Source organism: Podarcis melisellensis (genome assembly GCF_964234715.1).
Source record: "Podarcis melisellensis genome assembly, chromosome: 6".
Classification (NCBI taxonomy): domain Eukaryota; kingdom Metazoa; phylum Chordata; class Lepidosauria; order Squamata; family Lacertidae; genus Podarcis; species Podarcis melisellensis.
This window is the reverse complement of record NC_138538.1, coordinates 94,036,038-94,058,400: the sequence shown is the minus strand read 5'-3', so window position 1 is coordinate 94,058,400 and position 22,363 is coordinate 94,036,038. Positions and strand designations below refer to the sequence as shown.

The 22,363-nt window shown below is 40.9% G+C and overlaps 2 protein-coding genes across 3 annotated transcripts in view; one reads left to right on the top strand and one right to left on the bottom strand.

Moving 5' to 3' along the window:
• RALGPS2 (Ral GEF with PH domain and SH3 binding motif 2) overlaps window positions 1–22,363 on the top strand; it is a 101,354-nt gene that overhangs the window by 44,767 nt on the left and 34,224 nt on the right. The window lies entirely within an intron of this gene.
• Window positions 511–22,023, bottom strand: ANGPTL1 (angiopoietin like 1). The gene is made up of 5 exons (XM_081916113.1): window positions 21,671–22,023; window positions 15,438–16,271; window positions 6,602–6,795; window positions 4,111–4,381; window positions 511–1,329 (listed from the first exon to the last, which is right to left on the bottom strand). The coding sequence occupies exons 1-5, from the start codon at window positions 21,699–21,701 to the stop codon at window positions 1,142–1,144; spliced, it is 1,518 nt and encodes a 505-aa protein (XP_081772239.1). The 5' UTR covers window positions 21,702–22,023; the 3' UTR covers window positions 511–1,141.

Sequence of the window (22,363 nt, the reverse complement as noted above, 5' to 3'; positions counted from 1 at the left end):
GGCCACCTCAGCGGGAAGGAAGGGGCAGCGCCCAGAGGTGTCCATGGCTTCTGATTGGCTGCAGGAGCTTCCTGCAGCCAATCAGAAGCTGTGCTGTGTTGCAGAAGTCGGTTTCCGTGTGGCGAGGCCTCTGCACCACGCCTGTTTAGCGTGGGGACTGACTGAGCGGGCGGCAGGGTTTACAAGTTTCGCGGGCCAGATTAACGAGCCTGGGGGCCTTAGTTTGACGGCCTCTGTGCTAAATGCATTACTCAGTTAGAAGTACTGCTGGACCACCAAGTTATTTCCAAGTAACATGTTTGGTACACACTATAGAGTTAATAACATGAGCAAATTACCCGTAGTTGGAAAGTCCCTCAGTCAGTTTAGCCTTAAATTCACTGCATGGCTTATCTTTCGGACTGAATCCCAAACTGCAACACAGGCCTGATAATAATATTAGCCTGCCTCAAAGTATCATGAATAGGTTACTCGGAACCTACGTGAAGGATATTGAACACTTAGGGGAAATGCTATATAAATACTTGTTTTATTATTATTTTATCCATATTTTGGAGTAAGGTTTAGGCATGATGCCGTCGTATCCGAAGGGCAGCAAAGTTCACATGTCCTGTAAAAACTATACTTAATGATAGTTACCATTACTGTTTTAAAATAATAATACTTTTATTGATGCAAAATGCGCCTGCAAAACCAGAGTTGCTCTCTAGTTCATTGTCTGTTTTGGGACTTGTGTGCCCACATCTCAAAATTAGATTTCCACTGGAAGTAATTCTTGAAATAAAACTTAAATAGATTTAAATCTATGAAAATGAATTGAGTTGCATGCTTCACACAGCAGCATCATCTTGTACTTCAGTTTCAAAGTTCAACTATTCTGCATCCGTGATGTTTTCTTGTAGCCTGCAAAAATGTTAGGTTTAGTTACTGCCACTAAATCCCATACACCTTGTAGTAACATAAATTTATTTTAAATGCAGAATCCTGCTTCCTTTGTGAGCAATTAGAACTTGCATAATTATCATATACAATATCACAGTAAGAAATGTTTAAAATAATACTTTGTAGGGCTTGCAAACAACTCAAAATGTAACATCAGTTTGAAGTTCAAGAGAATATTTTGGAAATGTTTTTGAGCATCTCAATCAATGGGTCTGATCATCATCTGAACGGCTTTTAGCGAGTATGATCCGCCTCTGTACTCAGCCCAAAAAATCCCATCCTGGTGCTTGCTTCTGTAGTGTCCTCCTCTGTACCATACGCCATTGAGGTTAGAATGAGCACAGGCATTGTACCACCAACCTCCTTTGTGAAAATGGGCACAGTTTCCTGTGTGAAGAAATGAAACGTTAAGTGAAATTTCACAGCAGAAATAACTTACTTTAATAGTCTTTGTATTTTGAACCAATAGCAAGCTTCAGCTTGCAAGCATATTTCTCTCCTAGCTGTGATCTTTGCAACATTCCCCCGACCTCAACCCCAGTTTAGTAGAGTGTGGCATCGCATCGCTGAGCAAGTAGCTTCTTCTCCCATTGGAAATCAGAGTCAGGGCTAATTTTAAAAATGGTCCCATGTCTTTTGGTGAAGAAATGGTTCTGTCTTCATTGGTCAACTTTGCGCTTTCCCTCCCACTCCTCTCAGTCTCTAAAGATAAGACAAGAGAAAGTGGAGATATTTTGTGTGGTTTCCTTAGCTGCAAAGTCTCTAGATCTGGTGGCACTGCCCATACCTCTCACTTTGCAACTTACAGCAGAATAGGACTTGCTGATATAGGGTCCTGTGTTAGCCAAACCTACCATGGTTTTTTGTGCCCACATAGTAATAGTAATTTATTATTTGTACCCCGCCAATCTGGCTGGGTTTCCCCAGCCACTCTGGGCAGCTTCCAACAAAGATTAAAATACATGGTGATTGAGTGGTCCTCCTTCCTAAGGTCTTGGCATTCTGAAGAAGTTGTAGACTTCTAGATGCCCCAAACCATGTCTGTGAGGTTGCTTGAAAGGGCCTTCACCATGCAAATAAAATGTAAGGGTCTTGCTAAGGAATGTAAGGGTCTCTGTTAAGGAAACTGTGCCTCTTGCATGTTGATCTTCTAGAACAAGGTCATTGTCCTAACACCTTCAAGAGACAATTGACTGTTCTGGCAGTCATTCTCAAGACCTAGGAGACGCGTTCCTACCTCAATATTCTCACTTCAGTTTCTAAGAGAATAGTACTGCTGTGTACAAGCTTCCCTAACAGAGCTCCATGATGTGTGTGCTCCTTCTTTGTGGGGCGTAAGTGAGGATCTGTATGTACTTGCTAATATGTCTAGTGTTCATAGAGCTTTTCCTACTTACAATTATTTATGAGTGTTTCAGAACTAAGAACCCTGTCACAATATTTGTGCTTTTGCCCAAAAGCATATTGAGTATGGGGATGTGTTGTACTTGCCTATTGGTCCTTACTCTAGAAGGAATTATATCTCACTCTGAAACTACTCTTGTCTTGAGAATACCTTTCTACCTTTATACCCTTTGCTTCAGAGGAAATTTCATAAAGTCACTTGCAACAGGTTTCTTTGATCCTGTAAAGGTAAAGGTAAAGGGACCCCTGACCGTTAGGTCCAGTTACGGACAACTCAGGGGTTGCGGCGCTCATCTCGCTTTACTGGCCGAGGGAGCCAGCGTTTGTCCGCAGACAGCTTCCGGGTCATGTGGCCAGCATGACTAAGCCGCTTCTGGTGAACCAGAGCAGCGCACGGAAATGCCATTTACCTTCCCGCCGGAGCGGTACCTATTTATCTACTTGCACTTTGACGTGCTTTCAAACTGCTAGGTGGGCAGCAGTAAGGAGGATAGAATCCTGTCTTAACCATTGCCATGCTTTCCTGCTCAAAGGATAAGATACGGAGAGGTTAGATTTCATTTACCCATTTTGTCCCACTGGGTTTTAGCTCTAGTTTGAGTCTTAAGGGATGCGGGTGCCGATGTGGTCCAAACCACTGAGCCACTTGGTCTTGCCGATCAGAAGGCCGGCAGTTCAAATCCCTGTGACAGGGTGAGCTCCCATTGCTCGGTCCCTGCTCCTGTCAACCTAGCAGTTCGAAAGCACACCCAAAAGTGCAAGTAGATAAATAGGTACCGCTCCAGCGGGAAGGTAAACAGCGTTTCCGTGTGCTGCTCTGGTTTCAGTGTTCCATTGCTCCAGAAGCAGCTTAGTCATACTGGCCACATGACCAGGAAAAACTGTCTGCGGACAAACGCTGGCTCCCTTGGCCTGTAAAATGAGATAAGCGCCGCAACCCCAGAATTGCCTGTGACTGGACTTAACTGTCAGGGGTCCTTTACCTTTTTTTTTTTTTTTAGTTTGAGTCTTGGGGAAATCTTTCTTCCTATCTTTACTTTATCCTCTGGTTTTTGCTACCTTAGTTCTTCTTATGCTTTTGTGACCAACGAAAGGATGGAGCTTGGCTGTTACCACTCCTTCCAAGGACAGTTGAAAAATTGACTGAAGTGAAAAAGAATAAGCTGTCGAAACCCAGTGTCTGATTTGTTTTTTTCTGATTAACAGTGTTTTGTTTGGTTTCATTGCATATTTATTGGTGTAATTTGTTTTGGATACATTGAGTATACCTTCCTTATATTCTGTGTCTTGTCACTATTCATTCTTTAGAAGTTACTATGAACCTGTACTTTGCAGTCTTCTTTAAGCCCCAAATCTTTCACTAGATTTGGATAAAGGCAAGTCCCTACATGTTGAATGCATGTAGTTTTATGTATTTCTAGCTTTGAATGCGCCCTTACATAGTATGAATGGGTAATTTCTGATGGCAGAGCAAGGCTTGCTGGCCCCATATTTATTCTGGCATGGTAAATAGTTCTCAGGATATGAAGGTGCGTTTGAACATTTGCTGTGTGAATTAATGTGGTTTTACCATTGCCAAAAGTAACGTTCCAGTTGTGCATGTTTGAGTCATCTTACATGAAGATTCTTTGTGTATGAACTTGAACATTAGATGATAGTTTTGTTTGTTTTCTAAATTTTGCTTCACTTGATCAGAATTATTTCCTCAATTCTTTCTTGTAATAAGAAACAGTAGAGTTATATGCTGTTGTATTTCCTACCTACCTGTGTACATATCTCTGTCTCGGTCCAGTGTTGTAAATTGTTTCCCATTGTGCCATATCATGGAGTCACCAGCATTCCCTTGATAAGTGCCTAGACGCAATCGATAGAATTCATTTTCTGGTTCCAGTCGGAAACTGCTGTATTCTGCATAGACTTTCTTATTACTCCAGTCTTCTAACTCAATCAGAAGTCTGTAATTGTCCTGATTGGAAAGTAAGTAAATATTTTCCAGTCCCAGCCAGTATTCTCCAGCAACATTTCCAAATCCTTTCTGTTAAAACAAAATAATTCTGATTAGATTGCCTTGTAGTTCAATTAGAAAGTTACTTATTTACAGTTAATATATCACATAACTATAAGTGGTGTCTTTAAACACTGGGAGAAATTTCCAATCAATACTGAACCCTAATCGATGGGAGAGTTCAAAGAAAGATGTGTATTGTTCATCTTCTTCCCTTTTGCTTTGTAGTATCTAGCACAATTCATCTCATGTCTTGCTGTAAGTTTCCTTGTACCACCTCCAGCATCTTTGGCTGGTAAGATGCTCACAACATACATTATGTTGTACCAAATACTATGGGGAGAGATGGCTCAACTCACAACATTCATTATATTGTACCAAATACTATGGGGAGAGGTGGCTCAACATGGACTGCCATTTTCAGAAGAGGGTGGTCTTTGTTCTGCCATTAGAGCAGACCTGCCATAGAATTCTACACACCTCCATAGATTTTGGCTATGCTTATTCACTACATCCGATTCCTGAACACCACACATGATTCTAGGCTGAGTTCATAATGGTTCCTTCCCTATGCAGGGATGAAAACAGAAGCTCCTTCTGAACCAGCCAGGGTGTCACATGGGTACAGGTTTGCCCCCCTGCATCTTCATTCTCAGACTGCTTATCTGCTTTCAGATTTTTTTTGTCATGGTAAAGATTGTTACTTATTCATATGGCTGCAATATTTATGGCTGCAGTTTGGTTAATACATTATTATTAATCAACTTAAATGGTACTCCAGTTAATCAGGAAGCAGCTTTTAAACAATTTATTGGAATCCATGTGTTTTTTTAAAACTGCAGATAGCAAATTCCATCTTAGAAGAGTCCTTTCTTACTTTTTTAGAGACTAAGGGGTGAAATACATCCTTTATCGTCTAAAAATATGTGTTTTGATTCAGTATTTCTGCTTTTTGCTAATACACAGATTTAATTTTTTAATGAACTAAGACTTGCAGCTAACTAACAGCACAAGTCTATGCATACTTATTTAGAAATAAGTTTGTTCAGTGGAACTTCTTAGTATGTCTAGGATTGCAGACTAAGAGTTTTTTAATTGGATGACCATCCTATTTGTATAACATTAAAATGCTTAATGAGGAATTAATATATCATAATCTTAAATATTGACAGGACAAAATGGAAAGGAAAGGGATGGACATAAAGTGAGATTATGGCTGCAAACCATACATGGTTATCTCAGAGTATGTCCCTCTGAACTCAGTGAGGCTTAATTATGAGTACACATGTAGAGGATTGCACTAAAAGTAGTCTCTTTGCTCCTTCCTGCTCACTTTTCTATTGCACTGTGCTAAGTCATGTGTCAGGGAACTGCCATCAGTGCCGGAGGGAGAGAGCAAAAGCCAGAGGGATTCCAGAGAGCGTCCAGGGATCGGGAGAAGCAGCCCATCTTCTGGGGAAGAGAATCAGCGTAGCACCAGTGGAGAAGGGGGGCAGGTGGGGGAAGTGGCGAGGCGGTCCCATGACTCCTTGCCTGGGACCAGCGGGGAGAGTAGGGGTCCTCCGTTGCCCACGCCCTCCCTGCGCAGAAGGCTTTCGCGCAGAGAGGGTAAGCGGAGAGTAGGCGTCAAAGAGCTTCTTTGCTGGAAGAAGCTTAAGAAACGCCCACTCACGGATTTTGCCAGCGACTGAGTCAGCCACGGGTGAGTGGCGGTCCGGACAGATAAGGTTTACTTTGGCAGCCCAGCCAGGTGTTTGCACCCAGCCAGGGAGATAGTTGCCTGCTTGTGCACGTGCAACCCCTTAGAAACCATTACACCATGGTTTGGCTTAGCCTGGTGTCCAAACCTGTAGTTCAGCTCTCCTGGGCAAGCCATGAACTGTAAATCATAGGACAAAGCTTAGTTAAAGCATGTAGTTTGTCTGCAGAGAGCTCAGCTACAAGGCTCCCTGGGTTTGGATGACATGCTAAGCTAAACCAAGACTTTTCTCAGCGCAACAGCAAAACTACCAAGGCAGAGCAAAGTGGGAGCCCAAATGCTTGTTCGTTTGCACTAAGCCATGGTGTGGCTTAACATTGCACATAGAGGGGGCCATTGTTAACAGCTTTGACATAAGAATTCTGAAGCAGGTACAGAGATGCCTCCAATGCACACATGCTTTAAATAATTCTGAGGAAGGAACATATAATTTCTGTTTTACAGTGCACCATAACTTGTTGGCTGCCTGAGTCTTTTTAAAAAAAGATTACCTTGTAATTGTCCCAGTTTGTGAAGAAGTTCACAGAACCATCTGTTCTTTTTTGTATAACCGTCCAGCCCCCAGGATCAAGGCTGTTCTCACACCATAATTGCACAGGTCCATGGCTGTTTTCAGGCTTGATCATATAAATCCCGCTGCTGGAGTAGCCAGCTTGTTTTGCTTCTTGACAATCTTTGAATGGACCTTTTGAAAACAATTTGAGAGTTTAAAAATACGTCAGAGTTCTGTAATGGTGCTTACTTACATGGATAGTAAAATATTTCATTCAAGCTATTAAGCTGACATGCATAAAAATGATCCAGCATAAGATACTGTTATGCTTTCACTTTGACAAGAGTAACTACGACTTATTTTTCTTAATGCTCATTTGCCTAAAACTAACAGTTGCAGGACCAAACTTGCAAACTGTTCTAAATCATTACAGATTTTCCTAATCAGAAGGTATCATTTATTTCACATGCCTAGGGTAGAGAGGTAGAGAAGTGCATACTAAAAGTTGCTGTAGCATAGTGGCTTGCAGGTGTGGAAAATCATTGTTTAAACACATGGAAGCTAACTTGTACTGAGATAAGTCACACTAGTCCATCAAGTTCAGTGGTGTCTACTTTGACCAGTAATTGTTTCCATGTTCTAGAATAGCGGTCTTTCTCAGTCCTGGCACTTCATTCCTTTTTCAGCTTGTGTTGCCAGGTGTTGAACCTGCAATTTTTGCATGCAAATTCTTGAACTATTTCAGTCTGGCTTCAGGCCCAGAGGTGATCACTTTGGTTGATGACCTTTAATTGGAGGGAGACGGGGGAGTGCAACCCTATTGAGTTTCTTAGATTTCTTGGTGACTTTTGATACCATTGCCCATGGCGTACTGCTGAAGTGGGGTGGGAGTTGGAGGCACAGTGATGCAATGATTCTGCTGCTTCCTGCCAGTCAAGCTGCAGAGAATGATATTGAGAAGCTCCTGCTTAATCCCTTGGCAGTTGTGCTGTGGGACTCTGCAAGGTTCAGTTCTGCCCCCAATGATAATTATGAAGCTGTTGGAGGTGCTCGTTGTGGTGGGGCTTGGTGTAACCAATATAAATGACACCCATCTCTGTCTCTACATCCTATATATGTCAGATGATGATGTACTGGACTGGATGATCCAAGGATCTTCATTGGCTACCTGTATATTACTAGGCCCAAAGTATGGTTTGACTTGTAAAGTTGGAATGACCCAGGACCAAGGTACCTCTCATTGTTCCTTTCCCTTTACTGAGTGGCCCGGGCCTGTGTTTAGAAGGAAAGTCTATTTAATGCCCCACTGTTGAACAAGACTCACTGTGCAATGACATAGGGCAGGACCTTCTCTATCGTTAATGAGCTTCTGATGTTTGATGAATGCATACCTCTTCTTTTAGGCCTATGAGTGATTTGAGTTGTTTGATTTCAATCTGGTGTTAGGGTCACCAGATTTACTGCTCTTTATTTGTAATAATTTTACATTGGATTTTATCCTATGTGTATTTTGGTATGTTCTATTATAGTTTTATTGGAAACCACCCTGGGAGTTAATAAAGAAAAATAAAGCATGTGCTCCTGCCACTGAGCTATAGACAAGCTTCCCCTTCCCCTTCCCCAATGTTTCCCAGCTTAGGTAGAACATTTTCCATCTTTCAAAGTCGAGGGAAGAGAATGTCTCAAACGAATGCACAAGAAGATTGTTTCACTAGTAGTTTCAGCCTCAAATTTCCCTTCTCCTGCTGCACATGCCTTTCCACTGGGAAATATGAGAGGGGAGAAAGCTAAGCAATGTCTAAAATATTTTCGTGTTGCCTCCTGCCTGTTAAGCTCCCAGTTCATTTGAAGGAAGTTTCCAGATCTTATGAATATAATTCTGTATATTATTTCAGTTATAGACTATTATATTAACAGATTCAAGCAATGAAAACAAAGAAACAAGGAAGTGAGACTTAACTTATTTTCAGTTCTTAGGACTTATTAGCCCATGTCAGATTATTTTGTAGCCAGTTTTTCGTGTTTCAGAATAACTTCATAAAACAATGAGGTGAACAGCTTTGCACAAATGTCTTCCACCTCATTGTAAATTTTCTATATGGGTAAAACTCTGAGGGTATTGAAATTCATCTCTTGTTGAAGGATTTTTTTATTGATCAATTTATGGAGAAGTAAATTATAAATAGTTTTGCAAAAGCTATTCATAGCTTGTAAAGATATCCTTCTAGTCTTAAATAAATGCCTTTGCCAAATTCATTGTGACATATATCATTTACGGTGGTCACACTGGTCTCGTTCCTGTGTTTTCCTCATTCCATTTTTCTGTTTCCAGATAGAAGTAAAGATCTATCTTAAGCTTTAACTCTTTAGGAATTTTGTCTCAGGATGGTGAGGTTCCAGGAAAAGTTTTTGACCCTATATTAGCCCTAATGCTGAACCCCACCAGCAGTGCTGTATGTCAGCTGAAATAGGCTCTTCTTGCCAGCTTAGGCCTCAAAGGTTGCCCTTCTGAGGGAAATACTGAGTGCTAACAAGTTTTTGCTAATGGGCAAATAGATATATACATGCACCACTGGCACACTTTTCTAACAATATTCATTATTAACTGAAATGCCATATTTTTCCGTGTATAAGACTAGGTTCCCCCCCTTAAAAATAATGTCAAAAATTAGGGGGCATATTATACATGGGGGCCATCTCCCCCCATTTCCTTAAATGTGAGTCCCCCAAAATAGGGGGCATCTTATACATGGGGGCATCTTATAAACGGGAAAATATGGTATATATAGTAAGTGTTTGGTATTCCTGCACTGAGTCCCATTTCTTCCCTCTCTCTTCATTTTAGGAGACCTAAAATTGTATTGTTTATTAGATTTCCTTTCCCAACAATGCCAGAGAAATAGGTAGTTGTGTTACTTTGGTTATAGTTCTGCCCACATCAACCTGCAAGTAAGCGATGTAGAATTTAGTGGGCGTTGTTTACAGGACACTGTGCACAGATTCGTTTTTGAGATCTGCCTTTTGGTACCCAGTTTCGTTTATTCACACTTATGCAGCAGCCAGATTCGAAGATGTTTGCCATGTTAAAATGTGAAAGGGCAAGTGTCCTCCAGCACTCTGGGGGCACATGGCAAAAGTGTTACTTTGTTGCTGTATGATTAGGCAACCTTATACCTTGATTAATAATTAGCTCTGTTCCCAATGTGTTACATATTATGCAAATAATTAAGTACTATTTACATCTAGTATTTCATTTGCACTGTATCCCTTTTTGTATCAGCAGCTGTTCATTCAATATTTCATTCAGTATGTGGTTTTTCTTTGAATGCTGGTCAAAATGGCCAGCTGTGACAGAAGACAAAGCTAGGCATTTCTCTGTGGAAGAATATAATATGCAAGAAGAAATGATTTCACAGATAGAAGAATGGGAGATTTTAAAATGTAGAGTTTTGAACCCTGGCTGTTGCAGAAATGAAATTTCTTCCAGATGTATCATAAATCATATCATTCATGGATACTTTCTACAGCTCTTGTAATCCCCAGGTTATTTTTCACAGTTTGCTAGTAAATTATCATCAAGAATGTGCTGAATGAAGCAGATTGTTAGCTAAATATTCTCTTCTTCTACCCTTTCCAGAAATAAATAGTGTGTGTGTGTGTATCTATCAGTATCAAGAGGTGTCATATTATATATATATATATATATATATATATATATATATATATATATATATATGCAGGTTTTGGTGTCCTCGGGTGTCTTCCCGTGTAAAAGTTGGGGTGTCTAGGCGACGTTTCGACGAGGTCTCACTCGTCATCTTCAGGCTGGTGCTTTCGGCTTCTTGTTACTGGAACAGAGCAGGATCTCAGTGTTTGAGTTCCTATAAATACTGTTGAGGGGTGTGGTGTATAGCCTCCAATGTTCTGGGCAGAGAGGAAGTTCCCAGGCTAGTGTGCCTTTTCTTCTTTTGTTCCTTAATTACTTGAGGGATATCTTGAGTGATTTCTTGAGTGATATCCTGAGTACCACTTAGGTGGGTCATTAGGTGTGGATTAGTTGCTAAAGTCTTTGTGTCTTGACCTCTTGAACTTTGTGAAGAGTTTTTCTGAGAAGATGGCTGTACTGCACTTAGTTGTGCTCTGGCTTGGCTTCGTGTATAGGGGCGAGCTGTGGTTTTGTGGCCTGTGTCAGCCAGATCTGTGTAGGGATTGCAGGGGGGTGCAGCATCCGGAGGTGCCACCATGGTTTGGCTACTGGATGGTGTCTGTAATTTATCTGTGGAGAGGGTCTGGGTTTGGGTCTGGTGTGGTTGATTGGTTGATTGGCTACTTACATGCACAATCACACCACCACCCTGCACAAATAAACTCCGTAGCCAAGACTCTCATCTCCAGAACCAAACGCCTGGCTGACAAAGACCACTTGACAACTGAGTTACAGAATCTCTCAAATGTGTTAATTGCCAATGGATACCAGCAAAACAGGGTTACGAAGCTAATCCAAAAAGAAACACCCCCCAAAAACCAAGACACAGAAGAAAACAATGGCATGGCCCTCCTTCCTTATATCAAGGGCACTACAGATAAAATTAGCAAAATCCTCCATAAACACAATATCAAAACAGCCTTTTGCACCAACCAAAAAATAGCCAATATCCTCAGAAACCCCAAGGATAAAATCCAGTTGGAAAACCAAGGGGTCTATGAAATACCCTGCAAAGTCTGCCCAGCCACGTACATTGGACAAACAAACAGACGAATAAATGCACGTATCGCAGAACACAAGAATGCCGTCAAAAAAGAAGAAAAAACTTCCTCTCTTTTCCAACACATGAAAGAAACAGGACACGAAATTAATTTTGCAGATTCCAAATTGCTCTTTAACATGGAACATCACCACAAGAGAATAATCATGGAAGCCATCGAGATAGAGAAACACCCTCACAACATGAACAAGCGTGACGACACATCCCGCTTGCCAGACATCTGGAAATTAGCCCTCCCCACAAAAACTGACACCAGATCCAGAGGCACACAGAACGCCATCACCAATCAACCACACCAGACCCAAACCCAGACCCTCTCCACAGATAAATTACAGACACCATCCAGTAGCCAAACCATGGTGGCACCTCCGGATGCTGCACCCCCCTGCAATCCCTACACAGATCTGGCTGACACAGGCCACAAAACCACAGCTCGCCCCTATACACGAAGCCAAGCCAGAGCACAACTAAGTGCAGTACAGCCATCTTCTCAGAAAAACTCTTCACAAAGTTCAAGAGGTCAAGACACAAAGACTTTAGCAACTAATCCACACCTAATGACCCACCTAAGTGGTACTCAGGATATCACTCAAGAAATCACTCAAGATATCCCTCAAGTAATTAAGGAACAAAAGAAGAAAAGGCACACTAGCCTGGGAACTTCCTCTCTGCCCAGAACATTGGAGGCTATACACCACACCCCTCAACAGTATTTATAGGAACTCAAACACTGAGATCCTGCTCTGTTCCAGTAACAAGAAGCCGAAAGCACCAGCCTGAAGATGACGAGTGAGACCTCGTCGAAACGTCGCCTAGACACCCCAACTTTTACACGGGAAGACACCCGAGGACACCAAAACCTGCATTCCTGTACCCGTGAAAATCTACGAAAGCATATATATATATATATATATATATATGCAGGTTTTGGTGTCCTCGGGTGTCTTCCCGTGTAAAAGTTGGGGTGTCTAGGCGACGTTTCGACGAGGTCTCACTCGTCATCTTCAGGCTGGTGCTTTCGGCTTCTTGTTACTGGAACAGAGCAGGATCTCAGTGTTTGAGTTCCTATAAATACTGTCGAGGGGGTGTGGTGTATAGCCTCCAATGTTCTGGGCAGAGAGGAAGTTCCCAGGCTAGTGTGCCTTTTCTTCTTTTGTTCCTTAATTACTTGAGGGATATCTTGAGTGATTTCTTGAGTGATATCCTGAGTACCACTTAGGTGGGTCATTAGGTGTGGATTAGTTGCTAAAGTCTTTGTGTCTTGACCTCTTGAACTTTGTGAAGAGTTTTTCTGAGAAGATGGCTGTACTGCACTTAGTTGTGCTCTGGCTTGGCTTCGTGTATAGGGGCGAGCTGTGGTTTTGTGGCCTGTGTCAGCCAGATCTGTGTAGGGATTGCAGTTGTATCTCTCTTCACACAAGTGCCCATTAATGAAGCCTTGACAGCCATTCAAAACAAATACAATCCCCCCGAATACATCTTGGACCTGACCAACCACTGCCTAAACAACACGTGCTTCATCCACAATGGTCAAAGATACAAACAGATAGAAGGAGCACCTATGGGATCACCCCTCTCACCGGTCATCGCAAACCTGTACATGGAACACTTTGAAACCAATGCTTTAGACAAGTCAGAACACAAACCCAAACTTTGGCTCAGATATGTTGACGACACCTTTGTAATTTGGCCACACGGGAAGGAAAAACTGGATAGCTTCCTCACACATCTCAACAGCCTACACCCCAAAATACAATTCACTATGGAAATAGAAGCCAACAACCAACTTCCCTTCCTTGACGTCCTAATCTACAAAAAACCTGATGGCTCCCTAGGACACACTATCTACCGGAAAAAAACACACACCAACCGCTACTTACATGCACAATCACACCACCACCCTGCACAAATAAACTCCGTAGCCAAGACTCTCATCTCCAGAACCAAACGCCTGGCTGACAAAGACCACTTGACAACTGAGTTACAGAATCTCTCAAATGTGTTAATTGCCAATGGATACCAGCAAAACAGGGTTACGAAGCTAATCCAAAAAGAAACACCCCCCAAAAACCAAGACACAGAAGAAAACAATGGCATGGCCCTCCTTCCTTATATCAAGGGCACTACAGATAAAATTAGCAAAATCCTCCATAAACACAATATCAAAACAGCCTTTTGCACCAACCAAAAATTAGCCAATATCCTCAGAAACCCCAAGGATAAAATCCAGTTGGAAAACCAAGGGGTCTATGAAATACCCTGCAAAGTCTGCCCAGCCACGTACATTGGACAAACAAACAGACGAATAAATGCACGTATCGCAGAACACAAGAATGCCGTCAAAAAAGAAGAAAAAACTTCCTCTCTTTTCCAACACATGAAAGAAACAGGACACGAAATTAATTTTGCAGATTCCAAATTGCTCTTTAACATGGAACATCACCACAAGAGAATAATCATGGAAGCCATCGAGATAGAGAAACACCCTCACAACATGAACAAGCGTGACGACACATCCCGCTTGCCAGACATCTGGAAATTAGCCCTCCCCACAAAAACTGACACCAGATCCAGAGGCACACAGAACGCCATCACCAATCAACCACACCAGACCCAAACCCAGACCCTCTCCACAGATAAATTACAGACACCATCCAGTAGCCAAACCATGGTGGCACCTCCGGATGCTGCACCCCCCTGCAATCCCTACACAGATCTGGCTGACACAGGCCACAAAACCACAGCTCGCCCCTATACACGAAGCCAAGCCAGAGCACAACTAAGTGCAGTACAGCCATCTTCTCAGAAAAACTCTTCACAAAGTTCAAGAGGTCAAGACACAAAGACTTTAGCAACTAATCCACACCTAATGACCCACCTAAGTGGTACTCAGGATATCACTCAAGAAATCACTCAAGATATCCCTCAAGTAATTAAGGAACAAAAGAAGAAAAGGCACACTAGCCTGGGAACTTCCTCTCTGCCCAGAACATTGGAGGCTATACACCACACCCCCTCAACAGTATTTATAGGAACTCAAACACTGAGATCCTGCTCTGTTCCAGTAACAAGAAGCCGAAAGCACCAGCCTGAAGATGACGAGTGAGACCTCGTCGAAACGTCGCCTAGACACCCCAACTTTTACACTGGAAGACACCCGAGGACACCAAAACCTGCATTCCTGTACCCGTGAAAATCTACGAAAGCATATATATATATATATATATATATATATATATATATATATATATATATATATATATATATATATTGAACCATAATCTTCCAATACCCTTTAAATTATAGCAGCTAGATAGTTACCTTTCGAGAACAGTAATATTGATCTCTGTTTCAAATTCTCTCTTAACTTTGTTGTCCATATAATCTATATCAGTTGCAGAAATGTCAGGCCTCTACAAATGGATGATAGTTTTAGTCCTGTAGTTTACAATTGTCTGAATAATTTGTCAGCATTGAAATAAATTTAGCCTTTTGTTTTTAGAAAAAAATAACTTGAAAGCTTGATTACATAGCACACCCTCAACAATATTTTGTAGATTTTACCAGGGTAGAAACTTGCAGCCATTGCCTGTATACAAAAACATGTTATACAAACAAAGCTTTTGCTGTGAGTAAATGGTCTCAGGCACTGGACTGAGACCTACATTGCGTACAGTGTGCTGCTGGAATGTAACTGCTTAAAGCTGCTAGAAGATATGAAGTAGGTAAAGGGGACGAGAAAATGGCCCATGCTACTTTCTTTAACAAAGAGCATGACAAAACTGCAGTCTCTTAGGTCAGAACACTCTTCATACAGTTCCATAAGTTGGTCGGCACCCTTTTGAAAAGGTTTCATTTGGCCATTCCTAGCTGAAAGAAGCAGGCTTGTGGGACAAAGGCTTTTGGGTGAAAACTGGCCATCTGAGTATAAGAGCATTCTGCAATGATTTTTGTCTTTCGTTTGTGTTTTCTTCACAGTCACCAACCAGAAGTCTTCAGATTGTCTGAGAAGCCCCCACCCCAAAGGTTCATAGATAATAGTTCTAGAAATAGCAGTAAATGTCTTACCTTCATTGATTAAAGTTAACGGTGGGATCCTGAAAGGGCTTTTTGTAGGAGAAGTAGCCGGATCAGGGGGCGGCCTTACATCTCTGTCTCTAGGGTAGCCTGGATCTCTTTGAATTTCATTACTTCCCAGGAGCCCAGGAGTGTATTGTTGACTGTTAGGAATGTGGTGAGGCACCACTTGAACTAGAGGAGGAGAGCCGTGTGTGTCCTGGCGAGAGAATATCCGCAGGCATTGCTCTTCCAGCAGTGAGATGACGACTGACTGATTGTTTACAAGATCGGTTAGTGTTGCATATTTCACTTCCAGTTCTCTGTACCTTGTAGTCATCTTCAGCATTTCAGTTGTGACATTGAGGATTTTGTTTTCCAGCTGGGAAAGCTCAAGTGAATTGTCCCGTTTGCGGATTATCTCATGCAGAAGTTGCATGTACAGCTGAGTTACCCTGGAATTCATGTTGCGGCTCTCTTTTCTCAACAGTTTTACTTCATTCACTATATTCCCATCTACATCCACCACTAGCTGCAAGAGATCAATCTCTCTCTTTTGTTTGGATAATACATCCTTCAGATTCTCAATGTCCATTCTGGTAATTTCATCTTTTTTGTTCTCTGCTCCTGGCCCTTTGGTGTTGACACAAATTGGTCCGGTTATTTTTTGTTCAGGGACAATAAATGTATAGCCACACTTTTTCCCTTCCTCTCCCCCTTCTGCAGAACGTGGGTTTCGTCTGAGAGTGTTTTTGAGTTTCAGCTGTTTTGTGCAGTGTCCATTTGGTAGTAACAGAAGTAACAGCAAACTCAAAGTCCATGAGAATGCCTTCATTTTCAAGTAAGCTAAATGGAAAAAACAAAATTAATCAATTATTGTTAAGGTCCTTTTATTAAAAATACTGTCAAATCCATCAGTCACCAAGGATAGAGAACTAAGATTTCTGTAGGGTGTTATCCCCTCCAAACTGGGTCATACTGTATTCCCAGTAAAAGAAAATAAGGGGGGAAGGAAATCATGTTATATATTTGCACCACAAATAGATCAGTCAACTAAAATATGAGCTATTGGGCAGTAGTAATGCTATAAAACGTGACTTGGAACGGCTTTAAAATGCAGGAGAAATCTAATAGATTGACAACTATTTAGAGATAATACTAGCAATAGGCTTCTAGGATTCTATGAAGGTGAATCTGAAGGTGACCTTGCAGTAACTCCTTCCTGGATTCACCAGCCTCTCCCTCAGTCTAATGGTTGCTATATGGTGGTTCTGTAGATTTTCCCCATTATTCAAAGCACTAAGACCATTTGCATCACTATTTGGCAGTGTTGCATTGGAGCTGCTTCAGCATCAAATAATCTAGTACTTCAGGGCCAAACAGGCAAGTAGCATGATCTTGAGGCACTTCTGTGGGATAGACGAAGACAATTGCTTCCAACCATTTTGCTTCATATTTGAAGCATGTGAAGTAGTTCTGGCTAACATAGGTATGTGTAGATGGGCAGGAAAGTATAATAAATTGTTTGTGGGTTAATCACTTTGGGGGACCTGTTTGCAAGCCCAGCATGACTAGCCACTTCCAAGCAGGGAAGCGGAGATCTCCCAGGATGAGAGGCTTGGAAGAAGAGACAAATGCTGCCAGGTGAGAGATGGGAGGGTTCAGTCTTCTCTGTACGGGATAAAAGTTAGGATATATCTATGAGAGAGGACTCTGTATTCTGATAGCTCTTTTTCTCTTCTACTATTTCTTGTTTAGATTAGGTTTTTTATTGTAATGGCAAAAGTGTGTGTGTGTGTGTGTGTGTGTGTGTGTGTGTGTGTGTAAAAGAACAGTTGGCCATAGAACCATAGCTATAATGCTATCAAATTCAGTTTTCAGTCTTCCCCCAAATGGTGAGATTGGCAAGGGGAAAGGTGAAAGGCAAAGGCAAGAGGGCCAAAATGTAGAATAACTGGGAGTTAGAGCCACAATAGTAGCTCAGCAAGAATGTATACCATGGATCAAGAATGTACCACTTTGCCAAGAGGATGATTGCATGATTAACAAGCAGAGTCAAAAGAAGGTATTAAAGACCAGTTTCCTTTAAAAATGAAAGTCTTGTTGAAATGAGAAGAACAAAACTGAACACAAACTTTGGCAAATAAATATAGGTGGACCATAATGGATACTAAAAAATGAATTTGAGAAGCACATTGCCAACAACAGATCCCTGTTCTGGAACTAATTATCACAGGAAGAGAGCCTGAGGAACTGAGACAGATAGTGCTGACAAGAGACAAAGTTCTAGGCCTTATTACACCTTTTAAAAATGACAAATTCACTGGGTCCAGATGACATCCACCTGAGAGTCCTTAAGCAACTTAAATGTAGAATTGCTGGTCTTCCAGTAAAAATATATAAATAGTACCTCAGACCAGCCTCCATAGCTGAGGTTTGCAAAGTGGCCAATGTAACACCAGTTTTTAAAAAGGGATCCATGGAGTTTCCTGGTAATTACAGGCTGGTTAACTTAACATCTATTCTGGGAAAAGTGGAAAGTACTGTTAAAGATAGAATGACCAAGCATATAATAGAATAAGAAGTCTTGCTAAAGCAGAACCAGCATAGCTTCTGCAAGCAATTCTTAGAGTTCTTTGAGTGTTTCAACAAACATATCTAGTTTGCTTCCAGCTGAGGCTGGCTTCAGTACTTAATGGGTTTATGAGATACTACTACCATAAGTATTTGTTAAGATGTTCCCTTCTGGGTACTTGGAAGAAAATTTCTAGACTTTTCGAAGACTAAGGTTCTGGATCAAGCAAAAACCAGTTTTGGCTACAACCTATCGCTTACAGTAGCAGCTATTGGACAGATCCATTTGCCCATGGGTGTACATTATGCATACAATATTCAGACATGAAAGTACTTTGATGTATGCATCAAATAAGAACCCATGGGGACAGTGCTTAATGTTTTTCATGGCTTTAGGCATTGGTGACTTCAAGGAAGCTATTGCTTATGAACCCCTAAACATTCCATCGTAAGAGAACTCCCTCATTTTCCCCACATAATATCTCTGAAATTTTCCTTATGTTTATTTCCCTTCTCTGTTCTCAGATAAGTGGAACCTGCAGCAAAATGTTGAAGTGCTCCTGTTCAGAATGCTCAGTTCCATTTCCCCTTCCTGACAGATTTTTTCTCCCTTCCAACAGTCAGTCAGTATTCTGTGGCCAATAAAAGATGATCAGTCCTCATTGGAAAGTTGGTTGGAGGGGGGAGTCCTGTGGGATTTCCCCCTCATTATTTTTTTATTCTTTTATAAACCTTGGGGGTTGCCCCATGCCTCCATATGTATGACTGGCACCATTTTGGTTCAACTAGCACTCAAAGAATTAAGATTGCTCTTAGTGATTATATAATGGACACAGCGCTGCTGTGTGACTTGCTTCCTCAAGTGCCTTGTCAGTGTGAGGAAATCCATTCTGTAACCCTGTTTTCTACCGTGTGCTTAATTTATTAGTGTATAATGTATGTTATCATTGTGTGTCCTCCAAAGGTTCTCTGCTCCAATATAGAAAAAAAAACCTGCTGCATCACCCAGCCTCTGCTTAAAAACCTCTACCACCACCTACCAAGGCAACTGAGCCTTTATGTCCTGAAGTTAACCTACCGAATGTGAATTGTTCAGTAACACATTGTATTATTATGGAAACAAAGCAGGCCAGTGTATTTATATTTCTTACTTTCTAACTTTTCTAGATGAGTTCAGATGGGTATTGTGAGCAACACTTTACTTAAAGCAACATAGCTACTTCTTTAAAGGCAATTGAGGAAACTTGCTTTTTCTCACTGAACTTTCTATACATTAGTAACAAGTAAAGTTTTGTTTTTAAAGCAAAGCCAGCCTAGCTGAATTGACATAGTGGAACAAAGGCATCTGCTCAAGATTGATTAATTTTCACAGTACTGTATTGTTGAAACTGTACCTTTCATAAATGGGTTGCAAGGGAATGTTATTTTAGCATATTTTGACATGTGTACAAAAAAGTCATTTGTTACTTGAATGGTGGTTTTCATATTTGCATACAAAAATCTTAGGTGTGGACCCTAAGTTGCAATGTATGTCTCTTATTCAGTCTGCTATACACAGAACCATTTCAATTTCTCATATCTTTGTGCACCACTGAATCTGGCAAACATTTTGAATATGCTGAACATCCCAATCCTTGCCAGAATATTGTAGTCCAAAATAAACTGTAAATTGCAGACATTTAAGTACAGAATCCTAATCTCAGTAGTGCCATGTTAAATTGTGTTAATCACATGTGTGTTGACATCAAAGTTTGGTTAAGAGTGTTGATTTTTAAGTCTTCTTGGGCAGAAATGGTTCATCTCACTTTCAAAGTACTGGAACTAAATTGATCCTAAAATTCATAGGCTGCAATCCATGGACACATGCATTTTGTTCTTGCATTCCTTTTCCAGCAACTGCTGTTCTTAATCCTACACTATCAGGTGGAGTTTAGGAAAGCTGTTCATAGCTATGTGCAGTTTCATGTTCAAGAGGAAATGTTTGGGAAGACCAGTCTATGTCCTACATTGATTATTTGTTTTGTTGTTTTGTGTTGGTTATGCGAAAGTACATTCTGCTGAAATGAACTGGGCTTCTTTCCACATGATGGCAGCTATCCAACAAATGAGTTACCGCAAGTACAAACATAGGTTTCCCATTGTCAGCTATGAAATAGCCAGTACTTGGATTTCTTTATCTTTCAAAGATTACATTGAGGAAAGTCCCTGAATCACAGCCAGTGTCAAAGTTGAAATGAGCATCTACTGCAACTAAATAGCAGTAGCTTCAAGGAAAATAATGTTGAAAGCTCATTTTTACTAACAGCAAAAATGTGTGCTCTTGTATTGGCATATTCCAGACTTAATCGGCATATTTTAAAGAATATATTCTTTTAAATCACCTTTAAAACCACTATTAAAGTACTTAAAAGTTATGGAGTTTAAATAACACAGGAACCCACATTTTAAAGTATGGCTAATAAAAAACTCCTGAAATGACTTCATAGTAATTCTTGGAGTCATTAGTAGTTGCTTAAGGCTCCGAAATTGCTTTTCATACACGAAATGTGGAAATAAACTGTTGTCCATTTATTACCATCAGTGCTGACTGTGTGAATATTGGTGACCCTAGACCCAGAGACAACCTTGTTCCCAAGCTAGATGTCCTAATGAATTTAGGAAGTATGCTGCTTTTGTCTGAATAAACATTTGATACTAATTTGAGCTACTGTCTACTACATGTATTAGTTTTATGTACTATGATTCTAAAATGCAATCATTTTAAGAGCTAGTTATTGAAGCCAGGCTGTTACTTTCATCTGCAAATTGTGTTATTAATCTACTCCACTGTAACATGGAACATCACTGTTACTGTGAATCCAGGGTTCATAGTCAGCTGTTGCTCTTTGTGATGTTCCATGTAGATTACAGCTTTTGGGTAATCTTCAGCTATACACTTTCAAAACTAATACTTGTAGCTGGATCACTAACAACTTACGCTGGGTTTACTTTTTCACATTCAGGGCTGGTCATGCAATTTTTTAGTTTTTCAAGCAGTAAATTCCTTCAGGTTAACACTGTCATAAGACAGTAAAAGCTATTCCATGAATAAGAAAGTGTTAAATGGCAATGGAAAATCCAAGTTTTAATGAGAGCCCCTGATCAAAATGTCCATTTGGGTGTACAGCAGGAATAGTGATTTATCAATAGGAAAAGTGCAAGTTAAGGCTTTAATTGTAGATTCTCCTAGCAATATATTTGGGGAGAAGCCTGTGACACCATTTCAGGGGTACTTCTTGATTAGTTTCATTTTCTTTTAGGAGGACTGTCAATGTTTTAGTAAGGAATGCTAAGAAAATCCTTTTTGTTGTGCTGATCAAGTAGTACAATTGTTTTTCATGATCACCATCAGCCAACTTTTCTGAATGTTGGTGAGTGAGGGATTTCCTTCCCTCTTGTAGAAACATGAAACAATGCAGTCAAGAACATTACACCTTATACTTGTAATGGAGCACCCTAAAAATTTATTGGATTCAATAAAAGAAAAAACTAAACCGTGTGCATTAGCATGTATGAATTTTGGCAGCACAGAAAATGTAGCAGCAGACCCATCCATATGTAATCTACAATCTGAAATAACTACAGAAAAGTTGTGTGCCGTTTGACAACAAAGAAAATGTATAGACACCGACCTTGTAATGGCTTTTTCTTCTGAAGGAGCATAAAAATCCACAGACCCCTTTTGCGTAGATTCTCCTCCTGGTGCCAGAACAATTGTCTGGCAATCTGCGTCGTTCTAGGGAGAACGGCTGCTTTCTCTTGCCATATATTACATCCGAATACGTATCACCCCATTTGGTTTAATAAGAGAACCACATATCAAAATCATTTTCTTCTGCTCCAGGAAAGATGGAGATGTTTTGAAGCTGCTTTGCCTTGCCTTTGCATGCTGAAATGCCCTAGCCAGCAACAGTAGACCTTGCTTCCATATACTGCACACTTGGGTGTGTTTCTTAAACAAACGCATGCCTAGACTTAAAGCAGTCAGCCCATATATGATGTCACTGGAGAACAGGAGGCGGGGGAAGACTCCGAAGGATTTCCTACCCACAACCTTTGGAAAAAGGAGAAAACTGGCAGGGGGGGAGGAGGGGGAGAGGGAGGGGGGGAACCAGAGTATGAACAAGGAGAGATTGTCTGCTGGTTTAAGGGAGGGCAGCAGATGGAGAAACAATAAGAAAAGTTTGGGCAATTGCAAAATATTTCACTGTGCAGACTAAAGATGCTTGTCGAGTTGTTGCAGTAGTAAGCTTAGTTATGACTGGAGATTGTCAGGCTGGTAAACTCACTTTTGTGTTCCCAGAAATGAAAGAAACAGGCTGAGT

What these genes read in the sequence shown, in the direction of transcription:
- ANGPTL1 (XM_081916113.1), bottom strand. Translation starts at nt 21,701, where the DNA reads ATGCTCCTTCAGAAGAAAAAGCCATTACAAG. An exon ending in GAAGAAAAAGCCATTACAAG is followed by an intron (nt 16,272 to 21,670) that starts GTCGGTGTCTAT and finishes TTTTCCATTTAG; the next exon opens with CTTACTTGAAAATGAAGGCA. An exon ending in GTTAACTTTAATCAATGAAG is followed by an intron (nt 6,796 to 15,437) that starts GTAAGACATTTA and finishes TGTTTTCAAAAG; the next exon opens with GTCCATTCAAAGATTGTCAA.